General features: G+C 50.7%; 1 protein-coding gene across 7 annotated transcripts in view; it reads left to right on the top strand.

Moving 5' to 3' along the window:
- Positions 1 to 2,165: 2,165 nt before the first annotated feature.
- Positions 2,166 to 13,574, top strand: part of WWC1 (WW and C2 domain containing 1) — a 180,519-nt gene continuing 169,110 nt past the window's right edge. For 3 of the 7 annotated variants that reach the window (XM_055285310.2, XM_055285308.2, XM_055285305.2), the window contains exon 1: positions 2,166 to 2,784. In XM_055285310.2, the coding sequence (XP_055141285.1) occupies positions 2,666 to 2,784 (119 nt within the window). In that variant the 5' untranslated portion in view covers positions 2,166 to 2,665. The remainder of the gene's footprint in view (positions 2,785 to 13,574) is intronic. The other 4 variants (XM_055285311.2, XM_055285309.2, XM_055285303.2 and 1 more) reach the window with 2 other exon arrangements.

Below are 13,574 nucleotides of genomic sequence, written 5' to 3'. Positions count from 1 at the left end.
CTGGTCTGTCTTATGAGCTCTGTATCCCGGGCCAACAACAAAGCATCTTGGAGCCTCATCTGTAAAATGGGTATAACAAATAGCCTTTCCTACGCCACAGGGTTGTTATGAAGATTGAGATCATGTATTCAAAGAACCTAGCGCCAGGCTGGCTTTGCTTTGGGGCTATTGCTCTAATCAATAGTGGGTTTTTATGTAGTAAAGGCTTGACCCAAACGGAGGAAGTGTAGAGGGCTGTGGGAATTCCCCCATAAAGGAATGGGGAATTCCAGCTTTTGGGTGCTGAGGGCCAGTCTGAGGCTGGTGTCCCTGGACTCTGGTGCCTGGTATTTATGGAATGAAGGAGGGCCAAGCACTGAGCCCCTGGGCCTGGCCTCAGGGAAGGAATTAACTACGCAGAAGGCATTTGGAGGCGAGGCTCACTCTGGTGGGTCTTTTCTGTCAAGAGGAGATGAGACCACAAACATGATTCCCTCTCTTGCTCAGCAACACCCTGGCCCATACAGCACAGGGTGCTGGTTCTTCTGGAAGACCGTGGGGCTTAGGCAAGAGAAGACATGGAACTGGGCTTCATTTGACCAGTCCAGCTTCATGCCATATGCCGAGGGCAAAAAAGGGTTAAATTCCCACTCAGTATACAGATGTAAGAGGAGATGGGGAAGTGAACAGCCAGTTGATCATTCACTCAACCATGCTAGCTCGCTTTTTGTATTTAATGCTACATTTTAAGTTAATTAATTAATTAATTAATTTATTTATTTGAGACAGTGTCGCTTTGTTGCCCAGGCTGGAGTGCAGTGGCGCGATCTTGGCTCACTGCAACCTCTACCTCCCAGGTTGAAGTGATTCTCGTGCCTCGGCCTCCCGAGTAGCTGGGACTACGGGTGCACACCACCACGCCCAGCTAATTTATTATGATTATTTTTTAGTAGAGATGGGGTTCACTATGTTGGCCAGGCTGGTCTCAAATCCTGACCTCAGGTAATCTGTCTGCCTCACCCTCCCAAAGTGCTGGGACTACAGGCGTGAGCCACCGCGCCCAGCTAATTCTACATTTTTAATTTCTCAAGAAACATTGTGTCTCTGATTGTTTTATTCTTTTGAACATTTTTCAAGATGGAATTTTGCTTTGCTTACTTTTTTTTTTTTTTTTTTTTTTTGAGACGGAGTCTCGCTCTGTCGCCCAGGCTGGAGTGCAGTGGCACAATCTCGGCTCACTGCAAGCTCCGCCTCCTGGGTTCACGCCATTCTCCTGCCTCAGCCTCTCCGAGTAGCTGGGACTACAGGCGCCCGCCACCACGCCCGGCTAATTTTTTTGTATTTTTAGTAGAGACGGGGTTTCACCGTGGTCTCGATCTCCTGACCTCGTGATCCGCCCGCCTCGGCCTCCCAAAGTGCTGGGATTACAAGCGTGAGCCACCGCGCCCGGCGCTTTGCTTACTTTCTTCTTTTTCATAACCCCACTTCTCCCAAATCCATAACACACCTACCTCAAAGTATCACAGGAAAGAACGCCTGTGAAGCTGCTAGCCACGGCCTGTCACAAGTAAGTCCTCAATTTAGCTAACAATAACAATGGCATTACTATTACTTTTACAAAGTGTTTTCCCTGACACCCTCTGGAAGTCCTCCCAGGAAAGCGGATCCACAGCGCTCCTAATTTTAGGGGCCCTGAGGGGAGCCAGCTACATTTCCAAATGGTGGGGAGGGGTGGAGGGTGGGCGAAACGTCGTAGGGAGAGTTGAATAGAAGGAGACAGATGGTGCCTGTGTTGGGGGAAGGGACCAGAGATCCTGGAAAACTTATGTTTCCCAATTCGCAAGAATGTTTCCATTTAACCACTTCTTGCCTGACTCCTGATTCTACACCACAGAAAAGCAGGGAGTTTTAAGATTTGGGACCACCTGTGCCAAGAGCCTGGCTACTCCGGGTGGAGAGAGACAGGAGAGTTTTAAGTACAGGCAGAGAGGCTTTTGGCCCAGCCCCCTAGGTCTGGGACGCAGGTGAGGGGCGGTCTCTCCTTCCCCTGGCAGGGGCAGCGTAGGGGTGGCCGGCGGCTGGGACTGTCCCACGAGGGGGCGCGTCTCGGGCCCTAGGACCCGCCCTCGAGGCGCTGCGCGCGGGGAGGGGACCCGGGAACCCAGGCGCCCGGGCGCTCCGCCTCCCGTTTCCGGGGCAGCGCGGTTACCTGCACCGCCCAAGCCGCACCTGGCGGAGGCAGAAGTCACAAACCCGGCGAGCTCAGAGCGGCGGAGCGGAGAGGAGGGACGGCACCCGGCTGCAGGGAGGAGGGAGGCGGCAGCGGCGGCGTGGAGGGCGCAGCGCGCCGCGCGGCGGAGGAGGGCAGACGGCGGCGGCGGCGCTCGGCTCGCTCTGCCCGGCCGGCTGGGCGCGCACCCGGGCTCGCACCGCGCCGCTGCGGACGCACATGGCAGCGTGAGAGGCCGGCGGCGGGAGGAGCGGGCGGCGCCGGGTCGGGGCCGCAGGGCCGCATGGACAGCGGCGCCACCCCGGCCGGCCCCCACTAGGGCCCCCCATCCGCCGGCGCCACCCCCCCGATCATGGTGCCTCGGCGGCCGCCCGGGCTAAGAGCGGCCGGCTGGAGCCGCTGAGCCCCCGCTGCGGCCGAGAGCTGCATGGGGGAGCGCCGGCAGCGCTCGGGAAGATGCCCCGGCCGGAGCTGCCCCTGCCGGAGGGCTGGGAGGAGGCGCGCGACTTCGACGGCAAGGTCTACTACATAGACCACACGAACCGCACCACCAGCTGGATCGACCCGCGGGACAGGTAGGACCCTGGGACACTCCTCCGTTCCCCCACACCCCCGCCCAGGCCCCCACCTGCCGCTGGAGCCGCCGGCCGTTACTGGGCGGGGGCGGGGGAGCTCTGCGTGCCTCTTGAGCTCTCTTCAGTTCGCCACCCCCTGCTCCCCCCAACCTTCTGGAGCGCTGCTCCCACCTCAGTGGGCTACCGAGAGGAGGCGCCTGCCGGGGAGCTGGCCCAGGCTGCCCCACCGCCATCCCCAGTTGGAGGACTTAGGCCCCAGCCGGCACCTGCCCGGAGTTTTGACCTTAAGCTCTAGCCCCGCCCGCCCCCTTTAGGAAGAGAGGTCGGGCGGGGGCGGGGGTTGGGGGAGCGACCTAGCCGGGTGAAGCCGGGTCTTCCCGGGGAGGCTTCCACCCAGCGTGGGGGTAGGCGGATGGGGATGGGGAAGTGTCCGGTTTGGAGGGGGTGGTCAGGACCCCAGGATTCCATGGGAGACCACTGGAGAGAGGGCACTTGGCGCAGGGGAAGGCAACCTGAGGTGTGCCTTTTGACAGGTGCCTTGGAAGCTGCTGAGAACAGGACAGGGGCAGCCAGGGGGCCCTGGAACCCGAGGGTGGGGAGGAAGTGAAGAAGCGGGGGAGGGCAGATGAGGGAGACTGGTTATCCAGGAATCTGGCAGCAACTTGGAAGCTGTTAGGATGCAGATGGAGGTGAGAGGCCTCCCGGAAAGCCTTGCCCCTCGCCTCTTTCTCCTCCCTTTCTTCCCTGGTCGGGGGAGGGCGCGGCGAGGCTCCTCAGCCCTGCACCAGCGGGACCTGACCTTGGTGGGTACCAGGCCGCTGTAGGTTGAGATGATGTGCAGAGGCAGGTGGAGCCTGAGATGGCTCGGTGTGGCTCTTACCTCTCCAGACTTTCTCCTGGTTGTTTGGCATTTCTTTGCTCACATGCTGCACACACACATATATTCATCGTCTCCATGTATGTCCTGGAGTCCCCGGACCACGATGTTGTTGACACGGTCTGTGGGTAGAGTGTCTTGGGGAATGTAGACTTTAAACCTTGTCTGTGACCTTGGGGGTCAGGTCCCTGTAAAGTAACCAAGGTCAATTTCTTGGACTCTTCATCTTGTGTGGTAGGGGTGGAGGTGTCCCAGAAGTGTATGTAGCAAGATGTGGGTTAAAAAAAGAAAATAAGCAGAAAGAAAATGAGAGTTGAGATTCTCGGTAGTTTCTGGGAGCACTTACGTTCATTCATTCATTCGTTCGTTCATTCAGCACTTCCTGGATGCCTCCTCTATACTCAGCACCATGCTGAATGTCTCATGAATGTAATCTGGAAGGTAAATATTTAGTGCTAGAGAGCATCTCTTAGGCAAGCTGCTTCAACCTCTGAGCCTCAGTTTCCCTGTTTGTCAGATGGGGGAGCCCATTTCCCTGAATTTAAAAGGTTTGCTTCGAAGGGAATATTGGGATGCTTAAAAGTTGGAAGGGACGTAGATCAGAACCCAACTCCCACTTGAAACATAAGAGAAAATTTGAAGCCCAGAGGTGTGATTTGCTCAAGTATTTTGATTTTTCTGCCATTCTGCATACCAGTTCTTCACCAGCTCTGAAGTTCTAACCTTCAAACTTGTCACCCTGACACACTGCTTCCTCACCCCTACTCGGGTCAGTTGCCAGCTCTGTTACTGTGTTGGTGAACTTGGCAGTGCCTTTTCTCTTATCCTTTTCTCAAAAGAGACACAAGTTCAAACATATGTGACCTGCCCCAATTTAGGTCCCTGTAGTTTACGGAGGCCTGTGTGCTATTAGCAGGTGGACGTCCTGTTGGAGGGAAAGGACCGCCCCTGCCAACACTGATAATTATGTATCTGGGGACTTATAATACAGCAATAGGAGGCTCCTCTCAACAGTAATTCTTTACCCTTGGAAAAGGGCAAGCAAGTAGCTTCTATGAAGAACTGATTGGCTGGAGCACAATCTCCCAAATTTTAGTGTTACATGGACCACCGCCATGATTTTTCTTTGCTATATCCTCCTGTGCTATTGCTTACTTACTCCTTGACTTTAGATCAACTCACTTTAAAAATTTGTGTACCATTTTCACAAATGGGAAACTAGTTATATCTATTGTCATAAAGGGGAAACAAAGATAGGCAAAAAAAAAAAAAAACAGGGTTAGTATATTTTAGCTAGGTACTGTGGCCAGCCTAAGGCCCCAGCGCCTCGCCTGCCCAGCCTTTGTTTTTAGACAGATTGGCAAGCCATGAAGAGGCGGCAGAAACATAGTGGCACTTAGGTGAGCAGCTCACCTTCTTCATCTTGTGTCATTGGTTTTTTTGTTTGTTTGCTTTTGTTTTTTTGTGTATTTGTTTTTGTTTTTTGGAGATAGAGTCTCACTCTGTCGCTCAGGCTGGAGTCCAGTGGCACGATCTTGGCTCACTGCAACCTCCGCCTCCTGGGTTCAAGCGATTCTTCTGTCTCAGCCTCCCGAGTAGCTGGGACTACAGGTGCACACCACCACATCCAGCCAATTTTTTTGTATTTTAGTAGAGACGGGGTTTCACCGTGTTGCCCAGGCTGGTCTCGAACTCCTGAGCTCAGGCAATCCGCCCACCTCAGCCTCCCAAAGTAATAGGATTACAGGTGTGAGCCACCATGTACAGGCGTGAGCCACCACGCTTGGCCTTGTGTCACTGGTTTATAAGCTTCATCTCTGTACCTCCTTGTCATCCCACCTGCACTGGGCTGGTGTTGGGCCCCTGAACTTGGGGTCCTGAGGGGGGTCTCAGGTCATCTCTGGGGGTCACTATTGTGGTCCAGCTTTGTGTGTTTTGGACAAGAGCTAATTGGAGGATAGCCACTTGTGGTTTTCTGGAATTTCCCTCTGGCATACCCCATTTTTGCCTTTTAGTCCTGTCTGTGTGGCCTTGGGCAAATCACTTGACCTCTCTGAGGTTTGAGTGCTTGAGAAGTGGGTTGGTTAGATGGTCTTCAAGGGCCTGCCAGCTCTTAAATATTATTTCAAACCCTTCTGCCTCTCTTACCTCTCCAGACTCCATGAGAGGAGAAGGGGGAACAGGGATGGGCTATGAGAAAAAGGAAGAAGAAATTTAACAAAGCTGAAAAGAGCCAAACTTATTTTGGGGGGTGGTGGGTTGGGGAGAAAAAATTCTGCCAAGGTAGTTATATCCCTGCAATTAATTAATGCTGTGAGGCAAAAAATTGCACTAAAAAATTCCACTGTATGTGTGTGTGTGTGTGTGTGTGTGTATTTGCCTTGGATTTTTCCTTACCTGAATCATGGAGATGCCCACCCATTCCCCTGAATTTGAAAGAAGTAAGTCAAATGGTCCTTCAGTCAGAAAAGTGATTTCTTAGCCACCAAGGACAAAATAGCGTCTCTGGTTACCAACCCTAAAGAATGTCTTGGCACATTCCTCCCTCTGGGGCTGAGCTGTTTTGTGTGCTGGCCGGCCAGGAGCTGCTGGGGGTAGGGAATCCAGTTTTCAGCTTCCCCTTTCACCAGGGGGTTGGAAGAGCAGCCAAGCAGCCAGCCTTGCCAACTCTCTCCCCTTCTCACCCAGGGGAAGACTGGGAGGCCGAAATTCCTGAGGATGGTTGTCCCAACAACCGGAGAGGGTCCAGTGGGCAGCTTGGGTCCTGCCCACTGGGCCAAAGGCTCCAGCAGCACCACAGGCTTTTCCTGAGTCAAGGCCAGACTGGGAAGGTGACAGGCCCTTTGGGAATCAGGTGCTGTGGATCAGGTCTGAACAGCACCTTGGAGCCGTGCTCCTTTTGCGGAGTAACTCCGGGTGCTTTTGTGAGCTCCTAGCAAAGGGGCCAGCGTCCTGTGTATTTCACTTCGTGGTATGCAAAACAGATGCACCGATTGTTCTCAGAGGAAGAATAGATCTTTGGGGCTGGCCCTCACAGAGAAGGTTCCTGCAGCCTGATTCCTTCTTGTTGTGCGATTTGTATTCAGACCTCCTGGTAGGAACCACCTGGGAATTCTGGGCAGTTTCTGGGTCTGTGTGGTAAGTACTGCAGGCACACGTGGCTGGAGAGGCCATGCTGAGAGGATCCAGCGACTTCTCCCACGACTTGAGGATCTTTTGCTAACCCTGTTATTTCAGAAATAATTTATATGGTAGGAAGTCAGGTCTACAGCAGTCAAAAAGTCTAAACCTCTGTCAGGTCACAGACCCTTGTGAGACTGATAAAGGTTCAGAACTCTTCCTAGAGAAAAGGTTTTTGCACATAATTTCAGGGACCTCCTGGACCCCGGGTTCATAACTCCTGCCATAGATAAGCTTGGAAATTGCTTGCCACCGTCGAAAGCCCTCCTGTTTAGCTAGGTAGCAAATAATGATTGGGTATTTACTATATTCAGGCAGTCTGCTGAGAGCTTTACATAGGTTATCTCTTTAAACCCTCCTAACAACCCTGGGACTAGGTACAATTATTACCCACCTGAATTACCCAATGCTCAGGGAGGCTTGGTAAAGCCCCTCGACCTTTGTGGAGCTGTGATGTAAATACCAGGCGGGCTCACACCAGAACACACATTTCTAACCACTGCCTCATTTTACTTCCTGCTGAGTTAGCTGCAGAATCAAGACCGCTGCTCCAGTGCCTAAGGAATTTGGCCTTGGGAAATGGAGCTAAAACAGGCATGATTTCACTTACCTGTGACCATTCTGGTGTGGCCAGGTCATGGGCACCTAGAGGGCAAATGTGGATAAGTGAGTCTTTGGCTCCTGGAATCTTGGATCTCCCCTCGGTAATTGACATATTGTCCCTGAACCTTGCGTTTGTCTTCTAATGAATGGGGAGATGTCCATCAACCATCAAGGGTAGTTATGGGTGATGAGTAAGTGAAGGTAGGTAGGGCAGCAAGCATTAAGTCTGACATGCAGGGGACACTCAGGAATGCCAGTTCCTTAACTTTTACTAGAAAGTACCTGTGAAACACCAGCATCAAGTGGAGGCTGCATATCTACCCAGTTCTGCAGCTAGAGTGGACCTTTCTGTTCGTGAAATCCAGGCTTCTCGTTTCACTGATGAAATTGAGAACCAGCCAGGTGTGGTGGCTCATGCCTGTAATCCCAGCACTTTGGGAGGCTGAGGCGGGCAGATCACCTGAGGTCGGGAGTTCAAGACCAGCCTGACCAATATGGAGAAACCCCGTCTCTACTAAAAGTACAAAATTAGCCGGGTGTGGTGGTGCATGCCTGTAATCCCAGCTACTTGGGAGGCTGAGGCAGGAGCCACACACACACTCCCCTCCCGGGAAGCGGAGGTTGCGGTGAGCCAAGATCGCGCCATTGCACTCCAGCCTGGGCAATGAGAGTGAAACTCCATCTCAAAAAAAAAAAAGAAAATTGAGAACCAGAGACAAGTGACTTGCCCAAGGTCACACAGAAAATAAATGCCAACCTCGAGTCTAGTAAAAGTTTCTTTTTTCTCTTTCTCTTATATAAATTTTTTACTGAAAGTCAGATCTATGTCCTTCTCATCAATGATAATAATTCACACATATTTTATGTGTATGGCTGCATTATTCCCAATAATCCTTTTTGATTGTATAGACCAGGAAGTTGCATTCATCGTGTGTCACAATCACTTGTGAGTTGTGTCATAGGAATTTACTATATGTCAAATGGTTACAGTCCAGTGATTGCAAGTGAATTCCTATTTTTACAATCAATTAAAATGGATTTAGAGTTATTGTCAGTCTAATGTCATGTTCCAACAAGCTTTTTTTAATTTTTGTTTTATTTTTTATTTTTTTTGAGACTGAGTCTTGCTCAGTCACCCAGGTTGGAGTGCAGTAGTGCAATCTCAGCTCATTGCAACCTCTACTTCCTGGGTTCAAGCAATTCTCATGCCTCAGCCTCCCGAGTAACTGGGATTACAGGCACATGCCACCACGCCCAGCTAATTTTTGTATTTTTAGTAGAGACAGGGTTTTACCATGTTGGCCAGGCTGGTCTCGAACTCCTGACCTCAAGTTATCCGCCTGCCTCAACCTCCCAAAGTGTTAGGATTACAGGCGTGAGCCACTGTGCCCCACCCAACAAGGTTTCTTAAGTGAGAGTTATAACCAGTCTGCCAGGGAAGTTACCCAGAACCTCTTTTATTCTCCATGCTGCTGCTCTTAATGATCCACTAATACCTGCAGATGTATAATAATAGTACTTATATGCAAGTTATTAGAGGGCTTTTTATCTCTTTCTGAGGCTTGAGTTTAAGATCTACGTATTCCATGGGAGACTACCATGCCTGGGAACATCCTATGTCAATTATTAAGAAAGAAATGAGGTTTAAAAACACTAGGATAGATAATAGGGAGAAGAGATTTGGTAACTCAGAGAGGAATAAAATAATAGTCAATACCAACATCTATTGAATGTTTACTCTCTGCTGCCCACTGAGCTAAGCATTCTTTATTGTGACCTCATTTTATCTTTTCAACAGCCATATGGGGTAAGTACTTCAGATGAGGGAACTGAAATTTAGAAAGGTTAAGTAACCGGCCGGGCGTGGTGATTCACTCCTGTAATTCCAGCACTTTGGGAGGCTGAGGTGGGTGGATCACCTGAGGTCAGGATTTCAAGAACAGCCTGGCCAACATGGTGAAACCCCGTCTCTACTAAAAATACAAAATATTACCCGGGCGTGGTGGCACGCACCTGTAATCCCAGCTACTCGGGAGGCTGAGACAGGAGAATCACTTGAACCTGGGAGGCAGAGGTTGCAGTGAACTGAGATTGCGCCACTGAACTCTAGCCTGGGCAACAAGGGCGAAACGCCGTCTCAAAAAAAAAGGTTAAGTAACTTGCTCAAGATCACCAACAGGTGTTGCATCCAGGACTGGAGCCCACCTAGCTGGATTCTTGCATCTACACTCATACTAGCTGTAGCCTGGTCTGGCTCTGTCCTGGTTTATTAATCCATCTCAGGGCCCCAGAGTGCCCTGTTGACAGCTAGGCTTGAGAGTTACCATTTATTCTTAAAATGCGTGAACCTGATGTGGATCTCAGGGAGAGACTTTGCTAAGGAGCCTTAACCAGAGAAGCCAGTGAGATCCTCATGGCAGCTTAGGAGACTGTTTGGCATAAACTCCACCCTCTGGGAGCAGCTGGCTAACCAGAGCTTTGGGGATGGGAGAAGAGAGAGAGATGGAGGCAGAGGGACTCTTTGAAGGATGCAGTGTGTACAGGGAGTTCACAGTCCTTTCCAAGTCGCTTGGGTAAATGCTTCCAACAGCCAGGGAATGAGTAGCCAAGGCCGTTCCTCTCTGTCACCATCCCTCCCCCTCCCGGGGAGAGGGCTTAGCCAAACTGACCCAATTTTCCAATTCCCTGGGGTCCCAGATTGCTGTGAGAAAAACACTGCCCTTTTGAAGGGAAGAGAATCAGGTTGCCTTAGTTACCTGGAAGGTTGGCACGCCAAGTGCAGGTGCACGTAAGGAGAAACAAGGCTAGAATAAGTGTGAGTCGAAGGTGGCCACCATCTTGCTGCACGGTTCCCTCAGTGGCAGAAGCCTTGATCAGCCTTCAGTGGCGCTTGCAGGGAATGCCGACCTAGTGTCAGGTGGCTGTCCATGACGTTTATCAGGAGCTCTCTCCAGCCACATGCGGTGCTAGGTGATGAGGCTCTGCAGCCTCCAGTTCAGCAAGGGGCCCTGGATAAGAGGAATCCACTTCACTTGGGGAAGTAGCCTGGTGACATCCCTATCACCAGCTCCTCGCTATTTGCTAAGGGAAGCACCTCTACTTGGACAGGGCTGAGGGCTAGATCTGGGCAAAAAACTCCTGTCTTGCCTCTCCCAGCATGGAGATGGCCAGCCGGCTGCACACCTTTAGGTAGAACAGCGAAAGGCTCAGTTGCTGCTGCCTTGAATCCGTTTCAGAGTGAGATAAAGAAAGAGAAAACTAAGAAACTGGATACAGTGACATTTTGTTATTAGACCTTCCCCAGCAGGCCATTCAGCCTTTAGTTCCTGAGCAGAAAAAAAAATAATGGGGTAGCGGGAGGAGGGGGCAGGCGTTCACTGTTGTGTGAGGAGAATATTCTCTAAAGATGCAGGATGGGGAAGAGGGGGTGGAGCAGAGAGTGGGGAGGAGGGGAAGAAAAAGGACAAGTGTGGTGGGTCACATGCCCATTCTCCCCACCCCCCACCCCTTGCCAATTGCCTGCTCAATGCTTCTACCCATGACATCTCTCTGTTGGGAAGAAATGAGATCTTTCAGTTTCAAATGTCTGCCAAAGAAAAGGGATGGAGGCTTAAGTTCTCACTCAATGGTCAGCCAGAAAAAAAAAATGAAGCTGCATCAAGATTAGGGACACCTTTGTTGGCTTTTTTTTCTTCTCTTGCTCCATTCATCACTCTCTGGCAGCGAGGACACCAGGCCAACTGCAGCTGCTGACTTTCCCCAGTCGGCTGCCTGCTGTTGCCCAGGCCTGTTTTGGTAGCAGCCCCTACACTGGCTTCCTCCCCGCCCAGTGGCGGTTACTTGTTGGATTCGTCCCTGGGGCAGCCCCTGGGATCCACTGACGGGTAACAGACTTGGAAGGATAAAATGTCAAGATGCAGGCATCAGGTGGCTGCTAGGATGAGATGACCCAGGGACAGCCTTCCAGTCCTACATCTGTCGTGGCTTTTCTTGGAGAGTCGTGCTGTGAGCATTTCACTGTGTATTCCAGGAATTTCTTATAAGTGCATTGTTTGTCTTTGTATCACTAACAGTGAGAACAATAACTGGCACCTGGTGATAATGGTGATAAATAATCATGATTGTCTTTAAAGATCTTTATCCATTGTCTGTCACATGCCAAACACTATTGCTCATCATATTTTTCTGGCATTTTGCAAATGAGGAAACTGAGGCCGAGAGACAAGTCAAGTGACAAGCTCATTTTTTCACTATGGAAAAAAATGTATATGTGTGTGCGGTTCCACCCAAACATGGGATTGCATACCGCACGATTCACGATTCCCTGTAATAGATAAGCTCTCCATAAAGATCATTAGAGGACACTGAGTCAAGTCTGGCTTTGTCACTTTAAAATAGTAAGTGGGGCTGGGCGCTGACGCCTATAATCCCAGCACTTTGGGAGGCCAAGGTGGGTGGATCACCTGAGGTCAGAAGTTCAAGACCACCCTGGTCAACATGGTGAAACACCATCTCTACTAAATACACAAAAAAATTAGCCGGGCGTGGTAGCAGGCGCCTGTAATCCCAGCTACTCGGGAGGCTGAGGCAGGAAAGTCGCTTGAACCTGGGAGGCGGAGGTTGCAGTGAGTCGAGATTGTGCTATTGTACTCCAGCCTGGGCAACAAGAGCAAAACTTCGTCTCAAAAAAAAAAAAAAAAAAAGTAAGTGACCTTGAACTAGTTCCTTCTCAGCTATAGAACAAGGATAAGAGTAGAACCTACGTACCCCTGAGAGTCATGGTGAGGGTACGACATCCAACATGGAAAGTCTTAGCACAATGCTTAGTGCATATCATGCCTTCCTATGGGAGCTCTTTCCAGTTAGGCCAACCTACCCTCCTGTGCATTGGTAACGGTAGAGGAACTAAAACCCCTGTTTCTTCCTTGCCAACTCAAGTCTCTTCCTGGTGGGCCATGGCTCACCTGAGCCACACTGACATTAGAGCTCGCAAACCACCTTGGCAGCACTCGTTATATGAATCAATAAACTCCCCTCCTCCCCCAGTCTTATCGGAGGCAAGCCCTTCTTTGGAATTTCTGGAGTGAAGCGACTCTTGCCAGTGAGCTGGCACCAGGGCTGTGTGTGAATCAGGGTAATGAATTGCAGTTGTCATGGCAGAGCTAAAAAGGCTGATGCAGGAACTGGAGGTCTCTGGAACTCATTTGTAACTGCTTTGATATCATGTCCCCTCACTCAGTCTTCCCTTTTGCGCTGTTTGAGAGCTGTTTGAGGACCTGCTGATTTGAGCATGGTGGTGTTGCAGGAAGGGCATTGGCATTTATCACGTCCCACCCAGCGGGGGGTTGGCCATTCACTCAGCAGGTATTTATGGAGTGCCTACTGTGCTCAGACTCTGTTGCCAGAGTGGAGGACCAGAGCAAAGTCCCTGCTGCAATGGGGTGTGCATGCGGGGGATGGAGACTGGGAAATAGTTAAATAGATAAATTGCATTATCACTGGGGGTTTGATGTTCTCTAGAGCTCTTTTAGGAAGACGGAGGGACAGACCTGGTGACACCTGTTGACAGTGGTGGTGCAAACCTAGATTTGAAGCCGGGAGACCTTGGGGCCTTTAGTAGGATGTTATCAAGAGCCTATTGTGGTGAGATGGGCTAATTGCTGGCAGTGCAATGGTGATACACAATAGAGTCTCCAACTCACAGAATTTACTACAAATTAGTGAGAGGCATAGCTAGTCAAGGAGCTGTGCAAATATAGTAGAAATACCAGGCTTTCTGAGTCTGTTTTCCTCCTCTCCTGTTTCATCTGGACACATCCAATCATGTAACAAATATTTATTGGATAGTGTACCTGTAATGTGCCAGGCATTGTTTTGGCACTGGGGGTTCAGCAGGGATTAAACCAACAAAAATGCTTGTCCTCCTGGAGCTTACTTTCAAGTGCAGTGGTTGTCAAACTTGAGGAAACATCAGAACCACCTGGAGGGCTTGTTAAATACTCAGTTTGAGTCAGTGGATCTGGATGGGGCCCAAGAATGTGCCTTTCCTGCAGGTCCCCAGATGATGATCCTGGCTTGACCCAACTCATACCAACCAATACACTGACTCATTGACTCCTTACAATAACCC

The sequence above is a fragment of the Symphalangus syndactylus genome, chromosome 7 (genome assembly GCF_028878055.3).
Source record: "Symphalangus syndactylus isolate Jambi chromosome 7, NHGRI_mSymSyn1-v2.1_pri, whole genome shotgun sequence".
In the NCBI taxonomy this organism is placed as follows: Eukaryota; Metazoa; Chordata; class Mammalia; order Primates; family Hylobatidae; genus Symphalangus; species Symphalangus syndactylus.
The sequence above is the reverse complement of the archived record's forward strand: the minus strand, read 5'-3'. Positions and strand labels throughout refer to the sequence as shown.